Source organism: Epinephelus moara, chromosome 12 (genome assembly GCF_006386435.1).
Source record: "Epinephelus moara isolate mb chromosome 12, YSFRI_EMoa_1.0, whole genome shotgun sequence".
Taxonomy (NCBI): domain Eukaryota; kingdom Metazoa; phylum Chordata; class Actinopteri; order Perciformes; family Serranidae; genus Epinephelus; species Epinephelus moara.
Genome location: NC_065517.1, coordinates 39,202,459 through 39,223,112, shown reverse-complemented (window position 1 = coordinate 39,223,112; position 20,654 = coordinate 39,202,459). Strand labels below are relative to the sequence as shown.

General features: G+C 41.6%; 1 protein-coding gene across 3 annotated transcripts in view; it reads left to right on the top strand.

The window, feature by feature from the left end:
* pak5 (p21 protein (Cdc42/Rac)-activated kinase 5) overlaps positions 1-17,318 on the top strand; it is a 154,836-nt gene extending 137,518 nt beyond the window's left edge. For all 3 annotated transcript variants that reach the window (XM_050058803.1, XM_050058802.1, XM_050058801.1), the window contains 8 exons: positions 501-710; positions 2,697-2,838; positions 2,949-3,103; positions 4,390-4,523; positions 13,057-13,183; positions 13,712-13,837; positions 13,959-14,093; positions 15,513-17,318. In XM_050058803.1, coding sequence (XP_049914760.1) covers positions 501-710; positions 2,697-2,838; positions 2,949-3,103; positions 4,390-4,523; positions 13,057-13,183; positions 13,712-13,837; positions 13,959-14,093; positions 15,513-15,668 — 1,185 coding nt within the window. In that variant the 3' untranslated portion in view covers positions 15,669-17,318. The remainder of the gene's footprint in view (positions 1-500; positions 711-2,696; positions 2,839-2,948; positions 3,104-4,389; positions 4,524-13,056; positions 13,184-13,711; positions 13,838-13,958; positions 14,094-15,512) is intronic.
* Positions 17,319-20,654: the final 3,336 nt, after the last annotated feature.

Genomic DNA, 20,654 nt, shown 5'->3' with positions numbered 1-20,654 from the left:
TTATGTGTGTACGTCAGTCCTATTATGAGTCAGACCAGTTCAGCTGAGTCATACAACTGAGCTTTTAATAGTTCTCTCTGAGTAAAGCTCTGCTACACTCTTATTGTGTGTGTGTGTGTGTGTGTGTGTGTGTGTGTACCAGTATTTATGCTCCAGCGCTGCTTTTAAAGGAGACTCAGGTGTTTCTAGGATCTTAAGGAAGAGGCGTGTCCCAGATCCAGATGCTCCCTGGGCTCCTGGTTGATAAATGGAGTATTTGAGGAGCATTGTGGGGTGTTAATGATAAAGTATGGTCCCTGTCCTGTGGACTAAATGTTTGGTCTGTCCGGGGCTAATGTACCTGCAGACATACCTGGAAATAGAGCTGCATTTACAATTTACACTGATGCACCCAACACGGTAACATCTCTCTTTAATCTATGCTATGCCAGTGTATACAGTACACACACCTCTTTAAATTTTAATCCATCAATCAAACGTCCTTGTGCTCTCTTCTCCAGGCTGACTACGAGCGCCCTGCACGTGACAGCAGTCCCCAGGTTACAGGTGGAGACACCTACCCTCGAGGGCCTCTTAAGCAACCTCAGAGCCACATGAAGCCACCTGGCTACCCCCCAGCACACCTGCCCTACCCACCTGTCTTTCACCATTACAAACCTTCACCTTATCACCACCCTCCCTCCCAGCCCAGCCCTCCATACACCCCCCAGGTACAGTATGTTCACTCTGTTCTCTTATACGGATTATGATAGACATTTGATAGATACTCCAGTTGGTTTAATGTAATTTGAATGGGATAAGTCCATATTAAACTTGTTGCATCTGGTTTGTAAACATTTACATCTATTTTCGCAAATTTTTTAGGTCATTTTCTTTTTCGTTGCTCGTTGGAGAAGCAGGCAGGAGTATCGCCACAGACACTAAGCAAGCATGCTGTGAATGGGGAAAGCAGCAAAATATATTTTAGCTACCTAAAAAAATCAACATCAGTTTAAGTGTATGCTATATTTAAGAAACTTTTACAGCTTTACCTTGTTGTCAGATTGACCTTTTCCCACAAGGAATTGAAGCTGTTATCTGTGCTCTGTTGAAAGCCACCAGACTGTTTGTTAAAAACAGTAATTTTACCTCACAGAACACAGAAGTTGCTGGCCTGTCTATAGCTGCCTCGATCAGTTAGTTTGTCTGTGTTATTGCATGACATTGGTGTTTTTAAGGGTTGGTTCAGATTCACTAAACTGAATATCACGAGCTATCCAAACTAGCAGCTCCCATGTCCTGTTAGGTAGAAGTCTAGTGGCTTTGAAGAGAGGACAGATGGATATAACAGCTTCAGTTCCCCGACAGAAAGAGCTGTGTGACTGCAAGATAAAAATATTCTGAAGATGGAGTACACTTAAACTGATAGTGATTTTTTATATGACTAAAATATGTTTTTCTGCTGCCCCCATCCACGGCACTACATAGCTCAGCCTGCCTCTCCAAACTGCTGGTGTGCTGATTGCTATCCACTGTGAATTGTCTGACCATTGCATTAAAGCAAAGCTGAAACAAGGCCTGAAGAGCCGACATGTTGGGTTTGTATTACAGCCCTGTTTCCACCAAACGCTTTCGGTATGGTACCTTTGACCAAAGTAACCCTTCAGACATGGTACCTAGACCCTGTCCACCGCAAATGGCACTCATAAATGTGGGCAGGGTTGTCACTCACTGCTGTGTTTCCTCCTTTATCAGTCTGCACCTCGTTTATCATCCACAGAACGAGGCTGCACGCCAGCATCTTCAGAACAAAACAGAACAGGCTGTGAGAGTCTCTCTCCATGGGATATTTAAAAATAGCGGGTTTGTGCATTTAGTCCTTCTCAGGCAAGCTCAGGGGTTTAGTGTTGCTGTAGCCCACAGGAACAACACTCCACTATGCTTTCTTTTTTCTCCAAGTGACGATTAGAATATATGCAGTTCACATAATCCAGTCGAATTAATATATATTTTTAAACGCTTGAAGATCCACTCATTACTGAAAGTGTATGTCATCCAAGAGAGACAAAAGTCATCAACTCATGCATTGAGTAACATTACAAGTTAACGTTCCACCTTAAAAGTCACCGGCAGTCGACCCAGTGAATGAAGTTATTTTTTCTCAGACTCCAGCTGCTGTGAGAGGCAGCAAAACATCCTTTCATTTTATAGTTACAGTTTACCAATAAAAGTCTCCACAGTATGAACAGTGGTTACATGAGCCTCAAAACCAGACACAACTCAGCCCTGAGCAGAGTGACCGTCCTCTACTGACCAATCAGACTGCAGTGTTCACAGCTCCACCTTTTAGTACCAGATCTGTGTGCTAGGTACCCCAACAGAGGGGGGACCAAACATGGGGACGCTAAGGAACAGTTCCATTGGTACCATCCACAACTTTTCACAGTGGTAACGGAGAAAAAAAATTTCTCGCAACAATTTTGTGTTGTTTGGAAGTCATTGTTATTGAGTTAAATTGATTTTTATTGCATGAGTTTTACAAGCTGAACAAGCCCAACACCAGTCAAGACTAATTATAGTTTTTGGACCATTGTCAGCCTTTAAAAACAGAGGAAATGTTTTACCTAATACTATTTAGTATTTTAGCATTCTGTTGGATAATATGAAGACTATTTTATAACCTCACCCTGTATGTCTGTGTGTGTTTTCAAACACAGGGGGCCTACTCACAGCCTTCATCACCCTACATCCCCCCGGGGGCCTACCCGCCTCCTTCCTGGGGATCCAGCTCCGACACTCAACCCTCCAGAGTCTCTCATGAGCAGTTCAGAGCTGCACTTCAACTGGTCGTCAACCCAGGTGAGAAATGGACTGTAAAAACTGATGCTGAAATGGCCTCCATAAATGTTACTGTTTTCTTATGTTCTATTGTTCCATCAAAATTGAGCTATGTTTGCATTTGCCCGCAGGCGACCCTCGGGAATACCTGGACAGCTTTATCAAAATCGGCGAGGGCTCCACGGGTATCGTGTGCATCGCCAGCGAGAAACACAGCGGCAAGCAGGTGGCTGTGAAGAAGATGGACCTCAGGAAACAGCAGAGGAGAGAGCTGCTCTTTAATGAGGTGCGAAAGACTGACAGAGATAACTGCAGTGCACTTATCTTAAACATGCTCACACATACAGCAGCACATGTAAACTGTTCTGGGTGTTACTGGTTTATACAACATTTTTACTGTAGGGCTGGTTTTGTATGTTTTATATGTGTGTTAGTAGAGTATTAATTTGGAGGCTGGATGTCACACTGCTACTGTAGGTCAGCTTGACCCACACGATTAAAGAGCACGACGCCCACTCTGCACTTTTGAGATCAGCGCTAACGTTTGTCTGATTGCTGATAGCTCAAACAAGCCGCAGCAGAGATGAAACAGCTTTAAATAGCATCGTTAAACATGCCTCGTTTTGTGCCTCATAGATAAAAATAAATCTCACCATCCAACAGCAAAACAGCAGCGTGTTCACTAACAACAACAAAAAAAACATGCGTTCAGTTTGCCTCTGTTTCCCTGACACGTATCCATGGCAATCAAACCACTGGCTCATTTTTACATCTGTAATTGCATTCATTTGCGTACAATTAAGTGGTGTTCACACTAAAAACCCTCGGCAAGAAATTTATTCATAGCTGTTCCTGTTCACAGTGCTCTAACTGTTGAAACATCAGCTCCATATCATTTACATGTGCACTGAAATAAATTATATGTGCAGACAAACTTCATGATTACTTGTTGAGCAGAGTAAAGAGTGGACCTCTCGTTTCCTTTATGAAGCTATATTGCCCTGTTTCTATTTTGGATTTCAGCCAGTGTGTGTGTGTGTGTGTGTGTGTGTGTGTGTGTGTGTGTGTGTGTGTGTGTGTGTGTGTGTGAGAGATAATGTACGCATGTATGTATGTTAGCACATGTGCACAGTGAACACAGATGTAAAGCAGTGGGTGTTCAGTTGGGAACTAATTTGCTTTGTGTAATCCTATTAATTTCTGGGTTTAATCCTTTTATAGTTAAGCACCGAGAACATGTTCACATCAGACAAAGGAAAGTTAAATGAATAAATAAATGAAATTACACGACTAAATTTAACAAATTATTCAAGTAATATGTGATCTCTTTGTAACATATCTAACATGCATTCATAAATTTGATTTTGTGTATTGATACACATACAATATTGACTTTAGCAATTGATAATAATAATAATTAAGTTACATGAATAGATAAATAACTTATAGGCCAAGGTTTGTGATTGCTCGGTATCATTTTAGTCTAATAAAATCAGTTAGTAGGAAACTGAACAAGTAAATATATAATCAAAGTCATTTCCCTCTCTGTTTGTCTGTGTGTCTGTGTTTCAGGTGGTGATCATGAGAGACTACCATCATGAGAACGTGGTCGACATGTACAACAGCTACCTGGTGGGAGACGAGCTGTGGGTTGTCATGGAGTTTCTCGAGGGTGGGGCGCTCACTGACATTGTGACTCACACCAGGTAACCTCCCTTCAGTGTAGAAATTCAAGAGTCAGAGAGTCATGTGTGGTTCATACTCGCCGTAGTGTCCCAGGTGTGAACTTCACATGTTAAAAAAAAAGACGTAGTCACCCCTTTCGCATCGAGCCTGAAGGCACCGAAAGTTATAGCACCACTTGGTAATGCTCCACTGCGTTGTGACAACCCGGACAATTTTCCCCGGACCCACCGGAAACTCTTGCTACTCGCGGAGGAAAAAAAATATATCTGGGGAGTCAAAAAGAGAGAGGCAGAGAGAGACGGCGGAGCAGTGGGCCAGTCGTGAGAGCATCAGGGCTCTGTGCGCGAAACAGACAGAGAGAAATAACGTAGCTAGACCATTTATACCTCTCGTTGGCCACAATTGCCACAACCGACATCAGTACTCACCTCCTCACGCCATAGATCCTCTCATCTGGACACACACGTGGAACAAAGTACCAGATCAGCTGATCGCGGTACTTTGTTCCACGTGTGTGTCCAGATGAGAGGATGGGAAGACTGGCCAAGCACTCTGATCGATCTGAACACCTTTTAAAAGATCTATTTTGGTATCATTTGAATAAAGACCTGTGGAGATATACACGTTAATTGATTTTGCACATTTTTTAAATGAGAGATGGACCTCCAAAATGACCGTAGGTTGCACTGAGCAACGGAGATTGCCATCCAAGTATTTTCCCCTCCACGCAGGCTGTACAAGAATTCATAAAAACCCACAAAATCATTTTTTATGAATTTACATGTGAATTTTTCACACGAAAAATTCTAGCTTGGTGTGAAACAGATTTAAGCCACGTCGTTTTCAGATAATTGCAAAATGTTACATTTACTGTAACAGCACCCTCGTGGCTTTAATGAGTGTTTGCTGTGAACCTTGGTGACTTTTAAGAGAAAGAAGATGAGGATGAGAACAAAAACCAGAGCCCATTTTACGATGGGTTCCCACGAGCAGGGATACATACAGTAGTTACTTGATTAAAAAGCAAATGTCGGCCATGGGCATAAAGTCAGGGGCCCTTGTGCTCGGCCCCGGACCACACCCATCTTCAAACTCGGCCTTCATTGAGATCTTAACTACACGCCTGTAAAGTTTCATGACGGCATCTTGAACGGTTGCAGTATCATCACATTGACTAACTCTGTCTCGAGACAGACGGTCAAATATATAAACGCCTGGCAGAATACTCAAAACAGCCTCTGTCTTAGTTCCTGCTACAATAGGTGTCTCCTGGACAACATTTCGCCATGATGACGCACACACAGAAACTCTAGAAGCGGCACTTGCTGCTGGAATCCAAATGAGAACAAGAACAATAGTTTTTTTCTGCTTGAATGCCTAATAAATTGAAAATGAAACAGATAGAGTTCTGCTTTTCAGAAATAAAGCCACAGCTGTATGTGGGTGTCATTCGTGTGTGTCTGTTAGTTAGTGTTGTGTTTATTGACTTGGCCCTAAGTAAGTGTTTAAAAGCTGAGACAGACAGAGGAAGCGACCTTGTTGTAAATTACTCACGTCCTCCATTTTTATCTGAATGACTGAATGCATGTGATGATCTTGTGATGGTGGTGACATTAACAGGTTTATCTGGAAACCAGCAGCAAAGACGTGTTGTTAAAAAAACTCATAAGGTCGTTTGATTTGTCTCTCACACCAGAAACCTCACAAAGTTGGATGATTTCACGAGACGATCAGGAGAAACAAGCAGATGGGCTGTAATCCAGTCGTGCGTTTGATAGTTTGGAGATTATTGTTCTCCAACTTTTCCTAATTGCTTCTGTGTTGTTGAGTCGTGTTTCTAAGCTGCTGCCTCATTGTTTTAAGCTTACTTTGTGCTTGGTGTTTAATTACAGTCATTTGCGTGGAGTGTCAGCATTAGCGCTGTGCGGTGTCGGATGCTAATAACACGCTTTGGTGAGGCTGAGCACCGCTGCTACCGTGAAGTATTTTGAACAGTCTCCCACACAGATGTTGGCCTGTATGTGTGTTCAGTGTGTGTGTGTGTGTGTGTGTGTGTGTGTGTGTGTGTGTGTGTGAGGGAGAGTTTCAGTATACACACGAGTGCTTGCAGAAATGGAAGTCTCAGTAAAGTAGATAATATTAGGCACACATGTTCTTTCTTTAACTCCCCCTTTTCTCTTTTTCAGTTTGTTGAATTTTAAGTGGAAGTAAATGTTTTTGTTTTTCAATATTCTAACTGCTGTTCTTGCAAATATCAGAATCTGAACAAAGACAGAGTAAAACATATTTGTGAAGTAGAGTATCATAGATATGTTGGAAAAAAAATCTCATTATTTATTTCGTTTGGTCAGTACACTCTTGACATAAATGTGCTAACTAGGACCGTAAAGGATGTTTGGCTTGTCCCCATAGGAGAACCCTTTTTGGTTCCTGGTAGAACCTATAAGCCATTTCAGAGGGTTCTCTCTAAACCACAACATGAAGGGTTATACTTAGAACAGTGTGTCTTCATACTATGATATCCTAGGAAAATGCACATACAACAGTTTGTATGATATCCAATGAGTTAGCGCCCCACGAATGACGTTACGTACTTAACGTTACGTTATGGAGTTTGTTTTATTCACTTTAACTTACTATGATTAGGTCTAGGATGGCAAACATGGTGATGACACACCTTAAAATGAATCAAAATTCACTCAAAGTTCACACAGTTCCAAACACCAGTCTCCTGGGGAAAAGTCCTAAGTCTTGTGACCCATCCATTGCCTCAACCTCCAATCTCAGGGACCACTTTTTTCTTTACACCCGTCAGCGCATTGGTCACGTGATCACAGCCTTCACGAAATATGTGAAATTACTGGCTCATGACTGTATAGGATATATATGAATTTTGGTGCGTTACTTTTTGTAGGAAAACGTACGAACAGCCTGCCTAGAACCATCTACAGAGAACCCTTCTATGATGTAATGGTTTCTCTCAGTACCCTTTCTGGGAGTTCAACCCAGTACCTTTTCACCCTCTATGGGTGCTAACAAGATCCCACCCAGGGGCTTCTACTGACAACCCTTTCATATTTCAAGGTTTTCATCTGGAAACCAATGAGGGGGGGGGCTATTAGGAGCTCTTTCGCAATCCAAGGATTTCATCTACAGCCCACTCAGGGGATTCTACTCAGAACCCTTTCATATTCCAGTGTTTTCATCAAAAGCATCAAAAGAGGGGGCCAAATTAGAACCAATCACAAAATGCAAAGTACCGGGAACCTGTGAAAACAAAACTCAACAGACCATGTGGCATCATATAGCATCAAAGGATGATAAAGATGTCAACAAGTAAAATAAACAAATAAAGAGGTTTCCAAATACATCTAAATGTAAGAATACCACTTGAAACATGGGTAAATATTTAGGGCCTGTGTCCACATATCATTTTTTTTCTCAGCCTGGTGGCTTTTAAAAAAAAAAATTGTTCCCATTGAGGAGCTGCCACGTAGCGTAAATGCGTCTGATGCTCCGTCTCTCAGAGCACTTTACCTTTTTTGTGCAGCAGCTCTGAGCGCTGTAAGTTGAAAATCTCTAAACTTTTGTGGGAATCATTTAGGAATCTATATCAAGGGCTAATTTTCAGTATCTTGGAGGCATGTCCTTCTATTTGTTGGGGGGGAAGTGTCCTGTATTGGTGAATCTTTTTTTTACGAGGGGCAATCTCGGTTGTAAATTGGCGTCAGAGCTTCAGTATGGTGAAAAAGTCTGTACATTCTGGTTGTCACTTCTTCAGAGAGGAGAACTTCCCTCACACTTTTCAGAAAAGCGATGGTGACATTACTGCTTTTTAGCTAGGCTACTGTCTACTGTCACAACAGAAGCAGAAAAGCTTATTTTTTGGGAGCAGATTGGGCAGAGCAGATTGACGGACACTGGATATTGCAGAGATGAAGCGCTCCTCAGCGCCCTGGCACCACTCTTCTGCCTAAGAAAAACACTTGTTGACGCATGCTTTCAACAACCCTTAAAGAACCCTTTCTTTCAAAAGAACTTCATCCATTTAGGAAGAACCCTTTTGTAACCCTTATTTCTAAGAGTGTAACATTACAAACTGACCACTTTATCTAATGATCAGACATTATTTACAGTAAATCCAGGTGATGATATAAAGAATATGGCAGTGTGTTTCTTGGTAATTTCAGCCATATTTGTTCAGGTGAAAGCTTTGTGCTATTTCTGTTAAGCCTTTTGTTGTGGAAATAACTGCTCTCTGCTTCGCGTCGTGCAAGCCTCATCAGCTCGGTGGGCTGCTGGCAGCAAACACACACACACACACACACACACACACATCTAATGCACACACACACAGCCAAGTCAGCAGTGGCAGAATCGGTGTCCGTCTTTCCGAACTATTTCAATCACATTCAGATTTAAATTATACTTTAGGGTTTGTTAATGAGCTGCACTTCACGGGGATTTCATCCAATATAAGTGCAAAACATATGTGTGTTTCTGTGTGTGTGTGTGTGTGTGTGTGTGTGTGTGTGTGTGTGTTAGAGAGAGATTGGGGAGGGGGGGGGGCAGTAAGAGGTGAACTGTTTTTGTGTACTCTCTCCATCCCATTCACTTTGAGTTAGCCAGTTGTTTCTCCATTAGCAGAAGGCTCATTTATCTCTAGTGATTGTAAATGCATACATGTGTGACAATAAAATCTGCTGCAATCTGCAGTGTGTGTGTGTGTGTGTGTGTGTGTATGTGTGTGGCCTGGGGGTTGTTTCTCATAATGCAAATTTCTAAGTGACTTCTTCAACAGTGGGATCTTTTACACAGACGATAAAATGACGCAGCCCAGTTACCAGAGGAAACTGTTGGCATTGTACATTTCTGAAAACCACCAAGACGTGACATCTGCACATTTGATACGTATCATATTAACATTTCTAAAGTGATGTAATATAAGAGCTGGATTTGTCATCGAGAGGTGGAGGGGATGGTGGATGACGTGACACTGTTTACAGACCACTGTTTCAAGACATACAAACAACAAAACTGGTTGTGATTTAGAGAGTCATCGCTGTGTTTACAGCGGCTTTTGAGGCATCAGATGTGGGTGTGTTGTTGTGTTTGAGGCATGAAAAGCAGCTGTTTTTTACAAGACTTCACTGCTTTTCCTGCTGGGACATTAGCACGAAAAATGGTTGTTAATTAGATATCTTCTCTTCCTGCCAAGATAGTACCACAAAAAGCAATAGTTTTTTGCCGAAACGTTGCTGTTCTTAGTGGATTTAGTGCCATGAAAAGCAGTTGTTTTTTTTACAGATAAATCACTGTACTTCCTGCTGAGGAAGTGGCACAAAAAGCCATTGATTTACACAGACATCGCTGCTTTTCTTGCAAGAATATTGGCACAAACAGCGGTTGTTTTTTTTTACGATGGCAGGAAAAGCAGTTGTTTTCTGTTTCACTGCTTTTCCTGCTGGGACATTACCTCCATCTATGATTGTTTGTCTGTTTGTGAACAATTCTTACTGTTTGTTTTAACTGCTGTTTTTGTTTTTTAATTGTCTGTGACCTGCCAAGGGACAACGGATGTAAATTAGCAGTTCTGCTAACTCCGGCATATTTACATTTATTTTTATACTGATGTTCATCAATATGCATTGTCCCTTCCAAATAAACGCTTAAATAAATAAATAAATAAACATGAAAAGTGATTGTTTGTTAGATATCACTTTTCGTCCTGCTAAGATTGTACAACAAAAAGCATTTTCTTTGTTACTGTATTTCCAGCGGGTTTAGTACAAAGGCAAGCAGGTGTTTTTTGAAGATAAATGTTTCCTGCTGAGATAGTGGCAGGAAAAGTGTTTTTTTTTTTTTTTTTTTGAGACATCGCTGCTTTTCCTGCCAGGATTGTGCCCCCTAAACCAGGTATTTTAAGCCAAAACCGGATCTTTTCACAATCATACCCCGGTTGTTTTTGTGCCTAGATTTAACCACATGCTCACCACTGTGTTGTTGAAACTAAAAGTTTCGACATATCCACTACAAAATGATATGCAAATGTAACCTATCCCTGGTTTCCAGAAACATACAGCGCCAACATGTTTTCTGGCGATTGGGTTAGATGAACAGAGAGGTGTGTGTGAGTGGTGAGAGTTATGTATGACCATGTTTGTGTGTGAACTGTATATGCATTAACATGTACATGTACTACAAATACGCATGTTTCTTTGGTTTATGCTTGCAAATGAGCAGCTCTGTTCCTGCATATGTACTGTATGTGATGGCAGTTCAAAGCACACATGCTCATAAATGCACGGCATGGCCTGGCCAGCTGGGTCTAGATGTTAATGTTCAGTGGAGCTGTGAGTTTCTGTGTGAGCTCAGTCAGACGCACTGCATCGCCCCGGCTCTCCATATGGGACCCTCCTGCCTGCTCTGCACATCACAGCTCCAGCCGCTGCAGGCAACAGGGGGATATTTTCAAACCGCATTTCTGCTCCATCTTAGCTGCGTTGAACTGTAATCTCTTTAGGATAACTGCAAAGTCTGAAACAGTCATAATTTGCACCACCAGAGAAAGTGTGTTGTTTCTTCAGATATGTATGTTCTTCAGGTTTTGACTCTATGGTCTTTTTGTTGTTATCTCCTAGGAAATTAGTGCAACAATACTGTAAGTAGTGATTCAGAAAACTCCAGGTCCACCAGTCAGTCTTACCAGCTTTCTTCACTGAATACATCATCACCTTCTACAGTCTGGTTTGGTGCATTGTGCAACATCCACCTCAGTCCTTTCAATGAAATCATTAGAATGAGCAGCAACATCACTGGACCAGACCAAGAACCACTTATTAGTATCTACAGCAGACAGACTAAAATGAAAGGACTCCAAATAGCCTCGGACACCACACACACACACACACACACACACACACACATACACACACACGTCAAGCTTTGCGCCTACTTCTATCAGACTCATTAGGCTTGAGTTAGCTCGGATGCTTGACCCACATTTATTACTTATTTATGGACATTTTTAAGCATTTTTTAAGGTGGATATTTTAAGATATTTTAAGCTCCACTCTGCACTGTATGTTGTCCAATGATGTTTGTTATTTGTCTCATTATGTGTTGTGTATGCACTGACATTTTTACATAAATGAAGTTCCTAACGGATACATGAAGACTTGATTTTACTGATTTGATAGGATAAAAACAACAAGTGAAAATAAGTGATATGACTAAGAGTACATAATATTTTTAATTAAAATAACAAGTCATGGGCTGGTAACATTGCCATATAAGTAAGTTTACGATCAACTACAAAGGATGTTCTCATGCACTGTTCGTACATATGCCTCCAAGCGTAATGCATCGCAGTTGGTAAAGACCCTTTTAGGGCGATGTCACAATGACGTGAGTTCATTAGCAGGGCTGTAGGCTACATAGGAGTCTAAAAATGTTGTCTTGTTGTGTTATTGGGAGCCAGAATAGACAACTATGGATAAATGTGATACGATGAAAGGACGCGACGGATAGCCTGGAAATCCAGACCCAAATCTAGACAGATTTAGGGTCTGGCTATGAGTAATGCAAATGGCCCAACTCGAGGGGCGGCACCAAGCATGCATTTGAAAATATCACTGCACACAATTGGATAACACTACGATCAATCAGAACAATACACGGGGTGACGTATCCAGAGTGCTACCAGTGGAGCTAACTGGTAGATTAGACTCTTGCCGTATCCGCTCGGCAAAACAGCAAAAACGTCCTTCTTGCAAAGGAAAGATTCGAGCGCCGTCTTCTGTTCCTCTTTTAGAGAAAAAGCCAAGTCTAACTCGTTCATTGTAGCGGCCAAAGCCGTTTCAAACAACTGGTGTTCATCCGTAGCCATCTTGCAATGTTTACTGACTGATTCCGGACTTCGTCGTCGCAGTGCTGTCGTCATCTGGTTAGCTCGCCTCTGGCCCGCCTATATCAGATACACCGATGTGATTGGTGCAGCTCAGCTCCAAGGGCATGGGTAATGAGCATCATTACTGATTGCCAGAGTGACTCGCTGAGCAAATTCAAATTGTGTTTTCGCGAGAACTCTGGATTTCCAGGGTACTGGATGGAGGCAATCATCAGACGTTATGTGTATTAAGGGTTATCATGTGCACCTCAGGTGGCACGTTGGTCAGCATTGTCCCCCCCCCCCACAGCAAGAGGGTTCTGGGGTGGGGGAGCCCCTCTGTGCAGAGTTTGCATGTTCTCCCTGTGTCAGCGTGGGTCACTGAAAGCACCCAATCTACCCATTTGATGTTACTCAGCCATTCTGTGTATTCCTGTGCAGATCCAATGTTGTGCAAGACACAGCCCTAAATTACTCCAGTGTATGGCATGTAAAAGCTGAATGACGACAAACATTTAAACAATGACTGCAATTTTATAGTTTTCATATTTGTTTTTTTGTGTTGTTGTTCTTATTACAAACCAACATGTCGAATATGGTCCCAGTTGTTCTACTTTCAAACTCATTGCTGACACGTATTTGTGTTTGTGTGTGTTTCCTCACAGGATGAACGAGGAGCAGATAGCTACAGTGTGTTTGTCGGTGCTGAGGGCTCTGTCCTACCTGCACACACAGGGCGTCATTCACCGCGACATTAAGAGCGACTCCATTCTCCTGACCAGTGATGGCAGGGTAAGTACACGTGATGGGAGTGTGTGTTTCTCTGTCTCTTAGTGTGTTTAGATATATTATTCATTCACACTCCTCCCTTTGGCATGTTATTAAACCCAGAGATCCCCGTTCAAACAGATCTTACTGATACAGCAGGTATTAATAGCCAGTGCTACTACCCCTGTTTCTGTCACTGGTGATTTCATTATAACACACACTCTCACACACTCACTGACCTTCTCCATGGGTGCCACTCCCGCCACTTGTCAACAGCCAGTGCCAGAAACTCATCATCATCAATTACCACCCGTGCCCCAGTAATTAAATCCTGCCTAATGCCTCCTAACGAGCTGATAAGACGTGATTAATTGAAGGCTAATTAACCACTAATACAGGAGATTAGTGTCTTCTATGAAAGCTCTTCATCACAATGGGTCAGTGCACTTCCTGACATCAAACACAGAGGTTCTGAACTAATACAGTCTCTACTACACACCTACATGGTGGAGAGTGGAACCTGAAGGCAGCATGGTGTGTTTGTGTTCGCAGATCAAGCTATCAGACTTTGGCTTTTGTGCCCAAGTTTCCAAAGAGGTGCCCAAGAGGAAGTCCCTCGTTGGCACACCCTACTGGATGGCACCAGAGGTCATCTCCAGACTACCTTATGGGACTGAGGTGAGGATGACACACACGTGGATTAACACTGAGACTTCCCAGTATACTGAGTGATTGTACACTCTGTGTTTTACTGTGCTGAGCTCCAGTACAGAGACTGAATGTGTTTGTGTGTTTCCAGGTGGATATCTGGTCTTTAGGCATCATGGTGATTGAGATGGTGGACGGAGAGCCCCCCTACTTTAATGAACCCCCTCTGCAGGCCATGAGGAGGATACGAGATAACCTGCCCCCTCGGCTAAAAGAGTCGCACAAGGTATTAAAAACTTGTGTCATGACTGTTTTCTGAGATGTTAAAGTACATAAAATTGTTTATTTTTTTTAAATATTTGTCCATACCTATGATGTGTAGACATTAACAGATGGCTGTATGTCTGGTCACTTACGCTGCAGATACACCGCGCTAACTAACCCCTTCTTAAAGAAATATGTAGTCATTTGTGACCTGACCTACTGTAGAAGGACAGGTCACAAACAGAATTCATATCTCAGTGATTGTTTCCTACTGAAGTGCTACCAGTTTTGTTCTGTATTAAAGGGATAGTTCAGATTTTTTGAAGTGGGTTTGTATGAGGCACTTATCTATAGTCTGTGTATTACCTACAGTAGGTGTCAGTTTGCACATCCCCAGTTTGGAGAAGCAGGCAGGAGTACCAACACAGAACCTAAGAAATGTACTGCTGTGGACGAGGGCAGCAGTAGTTTAATTATGATAATAGTAATAATGATAATGATAATAATAAACTTTATTTATATAGCGCAGTTACAAAGTTCTTTACAAAACCAAATAAAAGACAAAGCAAATTAAACAATTTAATAAATAAAAGGAAAATAAATAGATCTGAATATCATCTGCATACAAGTGGAAACTGATATTATGTAAAAGATGGCCAAGAGGGAGCATGTAAATTGAAAAGCAAATCGGACCTAGCACTGATCCCTGGGGCACCCCACAGTGGACATCTTTTGAACCAGACCTGGCGTCGGCAATACCCACACAAAAACGCCTGTCTGTTAGGTATGACCTGAACCATTGTAGAGCTGTGCCGTTGATACCTACCCAGGTTTGGAGATGGTCCAAAAGGATGACATGGTCAATGGTATCGAATGCGGCATATATGATTTAGTGTATGGTATATTTGGAATATTTTCCCCACTTTACCTTGACGTCAGACAGCGATTTATGATGGGGCATTGAAGTTATTTAAACAAAGTAACTACTCGAGACAGTCGTAGACCAGCAGCTCTAGTGTTCTGAGAGGCAAAATTACTGTTTTTCCCAAAAGAGTCTGGCTGTGAAGAGAGTTTAGATAAACTTTCTGTTCAGTTTCCCACCGAAAAGGGTCGTGTGAAAGCAAGATAAATTGTTGAAAATATTCTAAATATAGCATGTAGTTATACTGATAATGTGATATTTAGGTGGATACGTCACATTTGGCAGTGCATTGCTTAGCTTCCATGTCTGTACTCCAGCCTGCTTCTCCAAACTGGAGGTGTGCCAACCGCAATTTATTGTAGGTAATACACCGACTATGGATTAGAACCTCATACAGCCCCACTTCAAAAAATCCAAACTACCTCTTTATCTGAGATCTGTCTTGTTAGTAGTAAACTTCTCTTACAATCAATAATCATAGATTAAATAAAGGACTAAATCATTTCTTTACATCTCCAGGTGTCCTCTGTGCTGCGCTCCTTCCTGGACCTGATGCTGGTGAGGGAGCCCTCGCAGAGAGCCACGGCCCAGGAACTCCTCCAGCACCCCTTCCTCAAGATGTCTGGCCCTCCTTCCTGCATCGTCCCCCTCATGAGACACTATCGCCACCGCTGACCTGCCGGCCCCAGACACCTGCCCTCCTCTACACTAAAAACACACACATACACACACTACCAGGGTGGCACTGCCCTCACCCAGCCAAAACACCCCACCGCTTGGTGGCACGCCACTAACACTCACACCTGTAACCGTGACGTAGATTAGCTAGAGGAATATCTAAGAAACTACATTTTAAAAAAACACATGACAGAGAAAAGAAGAAAAAAAAATCATCTATCATTTTGAAACTATGAACTGGAGTAGAAGAGCGCACCGTGCCAGAGGAACTCAGTAGAAACATGTGGGCCGGCTCGCCCTGCTGCAGTCTTCTCTCTTCCAGTTCCATGTAGAGTTGTAGTAGCCATCAGCAGGAGTCTTCAGAAGGGTGTGGTGAGCTGACGTGGTGGAGGGACCTTGGGGCCCGGCGCTCTGCTCCACACTGGAGCAGCAGAGGGCAGAACAATCAGCTGCGTGCAGAGAGGCGTCTTTGACTGGTGATGACTGTTGACTGTGCCGTTGGTCCGTCTGAAGGACAGTGCTGCTGCTGCTCAGCTGGTCAAACAGAGACGAGCTCTCTTGTATCTCTCTTCTCACACACTAACAGTGAAAATGTATTTTAGAGAAACTTGTAAGTTTTTCTGTACAGTTTTGATAATTTGCAGTATTTTATCGTGTCGTAACCATTGTGATATGAGCAGTATTAAATAGAGTTTCTGCAGAGATCTTTCCTACTGTTTATAATCCAGTTTTTGCTTAAAGATATAAGAGATATCCCAAATAAACCCACCTAAACCTAACTGTTACTAAAAATACTAAATATATTTATTATCTTACATTTGTAGACAGAACTTCCATTAAATGTTGGAAAAAAGGGTAATGTCAGAATTTTGTATGACGTTTTAAAGTATTTATTTATTTATTGGAATTTATTTTTTGGTAGTGTGGCCTTTTTTTGTTTATTTTGTTTGTTTTTTTTGTTGGGTTTTGATTTTACATTTCTAAAAGCGCATCACAGGCAGTGCTATCAGTTGTTATATCATCCGAGCAATACCCCAAACCTATTTATGAAGCCCTGTATTTATGATACTGTAATTACACCATGCATTTAAATGTAGCACAGATGGAGTGGATTTGACGGGAAAAAAAGAAGACTCGATGCAGACCTGTTTTCTTTTATATTAGGAGTCTCATCCTGTTTGTCTAGATGCTAAGAGGCGTCCATCCAAGACGCCTGCCTCCCGCGCAGATTTTAGGATGCTGATAAAAGGTCTCGTTTTCTACTCACATCCTCACTGTCATCATCTCACTCCTTATCCCACCTCAGTCAGACACACTACTCGCTATCACTGGAACTGTGCTGCCATTCTCATCTCTGGTCGGACCGGGAGAACAGTGTAATCCTCCTCCCCGCATCGTTTTTACCCATCATTCACTGTGATATGTAAATATGACTGTGTGAGTGTGTGTTTGTGTGTTGTGTATGTCAAAGAGCAAAAGAGCGTGTTTATCTCTGTACAACATCTGAAAGTGTGTGTGTGTGCGTGTGTGTGTGCTGCTGGCTAATCCTTGACAATGTGTCAAGACTTGAATGAGTAACACTTATCTGCGGTGTTGGCTTGTACAGTGATATTGCATGTTTGTTATCAGTGAAGCTGGTTTCAATTAAAAAACGCCCATAAAAACATTGAGATGTGTTGCATGGATTTTTCCTTCATCCCCCTCTCTCTGCAGTCTCCTCTTCTTCCTCTTCTTCTCTCTGTGTCTCATATCAAGCAGAGATTTTTTTTAAACAGCACACTGTCAGATTATTCAAGGGAGTTCCTTTCAGTCATCAACTGTTTATTTTCTCTTTGTTGTTTGGGTCTTCCATATTCTCTAAATTCAACATTTCCAACTATTTCACCCTAACTTCACCTCCGAAGACAGAGGCAGAAAGACACATCCATGGATCGGCAGAATATATGAGGTTATTTCTCTTTCTTTCCTCTAAGCCATTTCCCTCTGAAACACCATAATGGGATATTGATTTAGCTCGGACAGAGAATGGAGCTTCTTTCTCAGAGAAAGATACCTCTGCCGACGGCCCAGTAAATAAAAGCACAAGTACTGGAGGCCAGTGGGACTGCAGGGCATCAATGAGGATCAAACTCAAGGCTGATGAGTCGCTGAGTTACTGTTAAGGTGAAAGATGTAATACATCCACACATGGATGGATTACTGAACGGGCATACAAGGCACAGGCCCAGGGGCCTGCAGTGTCAGAGGGGACTCCTGGCCTTCACCTGCAAAATGTCACCCAAATTAACAGGTACGGCCCAGGAAGAGAGTCAAAATGACCTCAAGGAGATGCAAAAGAACTGCAAACAGACACAAAATGACCAAAGAAAACAACATTACGTTTAAGAGACACAAATTGACCTCAGTAAGAAACAAAATTCCATTAAAGAGACACAAAACAACCACAAAATGACCACAAGAAGACCCACAATTACCTCAAAGACACACAGAACAATCACATGGAGACACACAATGACCACAGAGAGCCAGAAAACCACAAAACAGTTCCCCCAAGGTTTGGGCTGAGCCCCTAATGTGTACATCCGGTTCCACCCCTGCAACTGACCTTTTGACCCCTCACTGAAGGCATAATTAATATCATTAATTATAAGCTTCATTCAGGGCCATTGAGGAGAATGAGGTCATGCTCTTCGATGATAACAACATGAGGAGGTGTTTGTGAGAGTCAGTTTCTCTATATGTACAGTCTTTCAGGCAAAACAATTAAGTTGAATTTAAATAAAATGAAGAGATTAAGTATTTCTTTCTCAAAATTAAGTTGTTAGCATCATGGACAAATCTTTTGAGGATTTTGACCATTCACAGAAAAGGGATGTCAAATTTAAAGGAAATAAAACTAGTTAAATGAATAGATGTCACACAAAACAAATGAATAAAAAATAAAGAGTTTTTGGTATAAAGTCAAACATTTTTCGCATGAGTAAGATGGCATTGGGGTATGGAAAGGCTCAGTTGAGAAAAAGTTGCTCTTTTTTTCTGGATTAAAGAGATAATAATCTTGCAAATTCAGGAAAAAATAGCATTTTTTTCCAATGAAAACTTTTCTTATAATTCTGAGATAAGGATCTATTTATTAAAAAAAAAACCAGAACATACTTTTAGAAATTAATGTATAACACTTTTTTATATTTATATTATATTATATTTATATTATATCTATAATATAATAATTTTAATAATAATTTATATTATATTTTTACAGATTCATGACTTCCATGTTTCTAAAATCCCCGGCTGCATTAAGTTAAGATACTTCCGGTCAAGGGCTCAGGTGTAATACATGCTGATGCTGGCTAACAGGTGTTATGACGAAGTCTGTTTCCTCGGTTTCCCCCGTCGGTAAGTGTCCGCCATTTTAACATAAACCCGCCTAAACCTGAACCTGTTAGCCACCAATTAGCTCGAACCCAACCATCCAGATGGCCGCTACGCATTAACGGGGGTCACAAGTCGACGGGGGATCACATTTCGATGTAACACCTGTACAGTTAAACGGAGCCATCATTAGTGATATTTGATGCACCTGTGTGTTTCCTGCCATGACAGTGTGAATATCTACTGGGAAGACGCTCACGGAGGGATTTTAATAACTTCCGACGGCGAGTTTTATTTTAGCCAGTGAAATTTAGAAGTATTTATTTATTTTAACCGTTTGATATGATTGACCGGTTTTTGTTTTTAGCGCAATTAGCCAGTTAGCCTTTGGGAAATGGCGACTCATTGACTTCCGTGTAATGTGTACCAGTGCAACGATGGAGAAGGCTGAACAATCCTGAACATGTGGCTGAATGTTCCACCACTTCAACTTTAAAGGACATTTTATCCCAAAGGAGGAGGAACATGGACATGTTTGTATCCAGAGAGAATTTCCGCGAACACCCGGAAACAAAACAAACTGACATTCGGCGGCTCCATGTTGGAAATGAAGCTCAGCAACAGGTGAGTTTTTCTACATTAGTTATGATTTGGCAGTGACGCAGTGTTTATTTATTAACTGTAACTGTCGGTGGACATGAAGGCGAAGTTATTGGGAGTTTGAACAGCTTGTTTGTATCTCTAAAGGCCTTCCTCTTCCTCTCGGCGCTATGGTTTGTTGAAGTTATGAAGTATGAGCTGTTGGATTTGGTCTGTGGTTGACTGGTTCAGGTTGTGAAAAGTCTCTGGCTGTAAGATATAAGCTGTGTTGCTGTGTGTTGCTCTCTATGCACCATTGCTCATGTATTGTCATGTATTTCTAATTCCTGATTTTACTGACATCTAACAATCTCTCAATCTAAGTATTTTTATTTAGCCAAAGATGAAAGTACATGTATCATGGTGTAACATCAGCGCTCATTTCATTTTACAGAAAATAGTTTTGAAGTAATAAGTTCACCAATCTGGAAATCCATCTGTTAAAAAAAAAAAAAAATACTAATTTCTTTCTTTCTTTCTTTCTACAATGTAGATTGTAGAATCTGTCTTGAGAGATTATAAGTTCACAGACGCAGGAAAACATGAACATGGATACAAGACAAAAAGTAGGTGTATTAAAGTTACAATGTGTAATTTACGTGGTTGTTTATTAGCAAATATCAACTATTGCTTTCAAAAATATATATTTACTAAAGTGTAATGCAATTCACATACAAATGGAAGCTTTCTCATAGGCTTAGAATGATTTCTCTATATATACACAGACAGAGCGCGGTCTGCTGGAGGCTGCCATCTTGCGTCGCCATATTTGAATACAGTCCGATCCCTTACAGACTCACTGACTTAGAGGCGCGTTCATGTGAAGTGCGTGTGTGTGTGAGGGCTGTCCCATTGTCAAATCGTCAAGTCAGTGAGTCGGTGAGTGAGCCCTTTATGCCCCCTTACCGTAGGTCAGCATCGATGCGGACTTACGGTAAGGAAATTACCCACAGTTCATAGCGTTGTGAT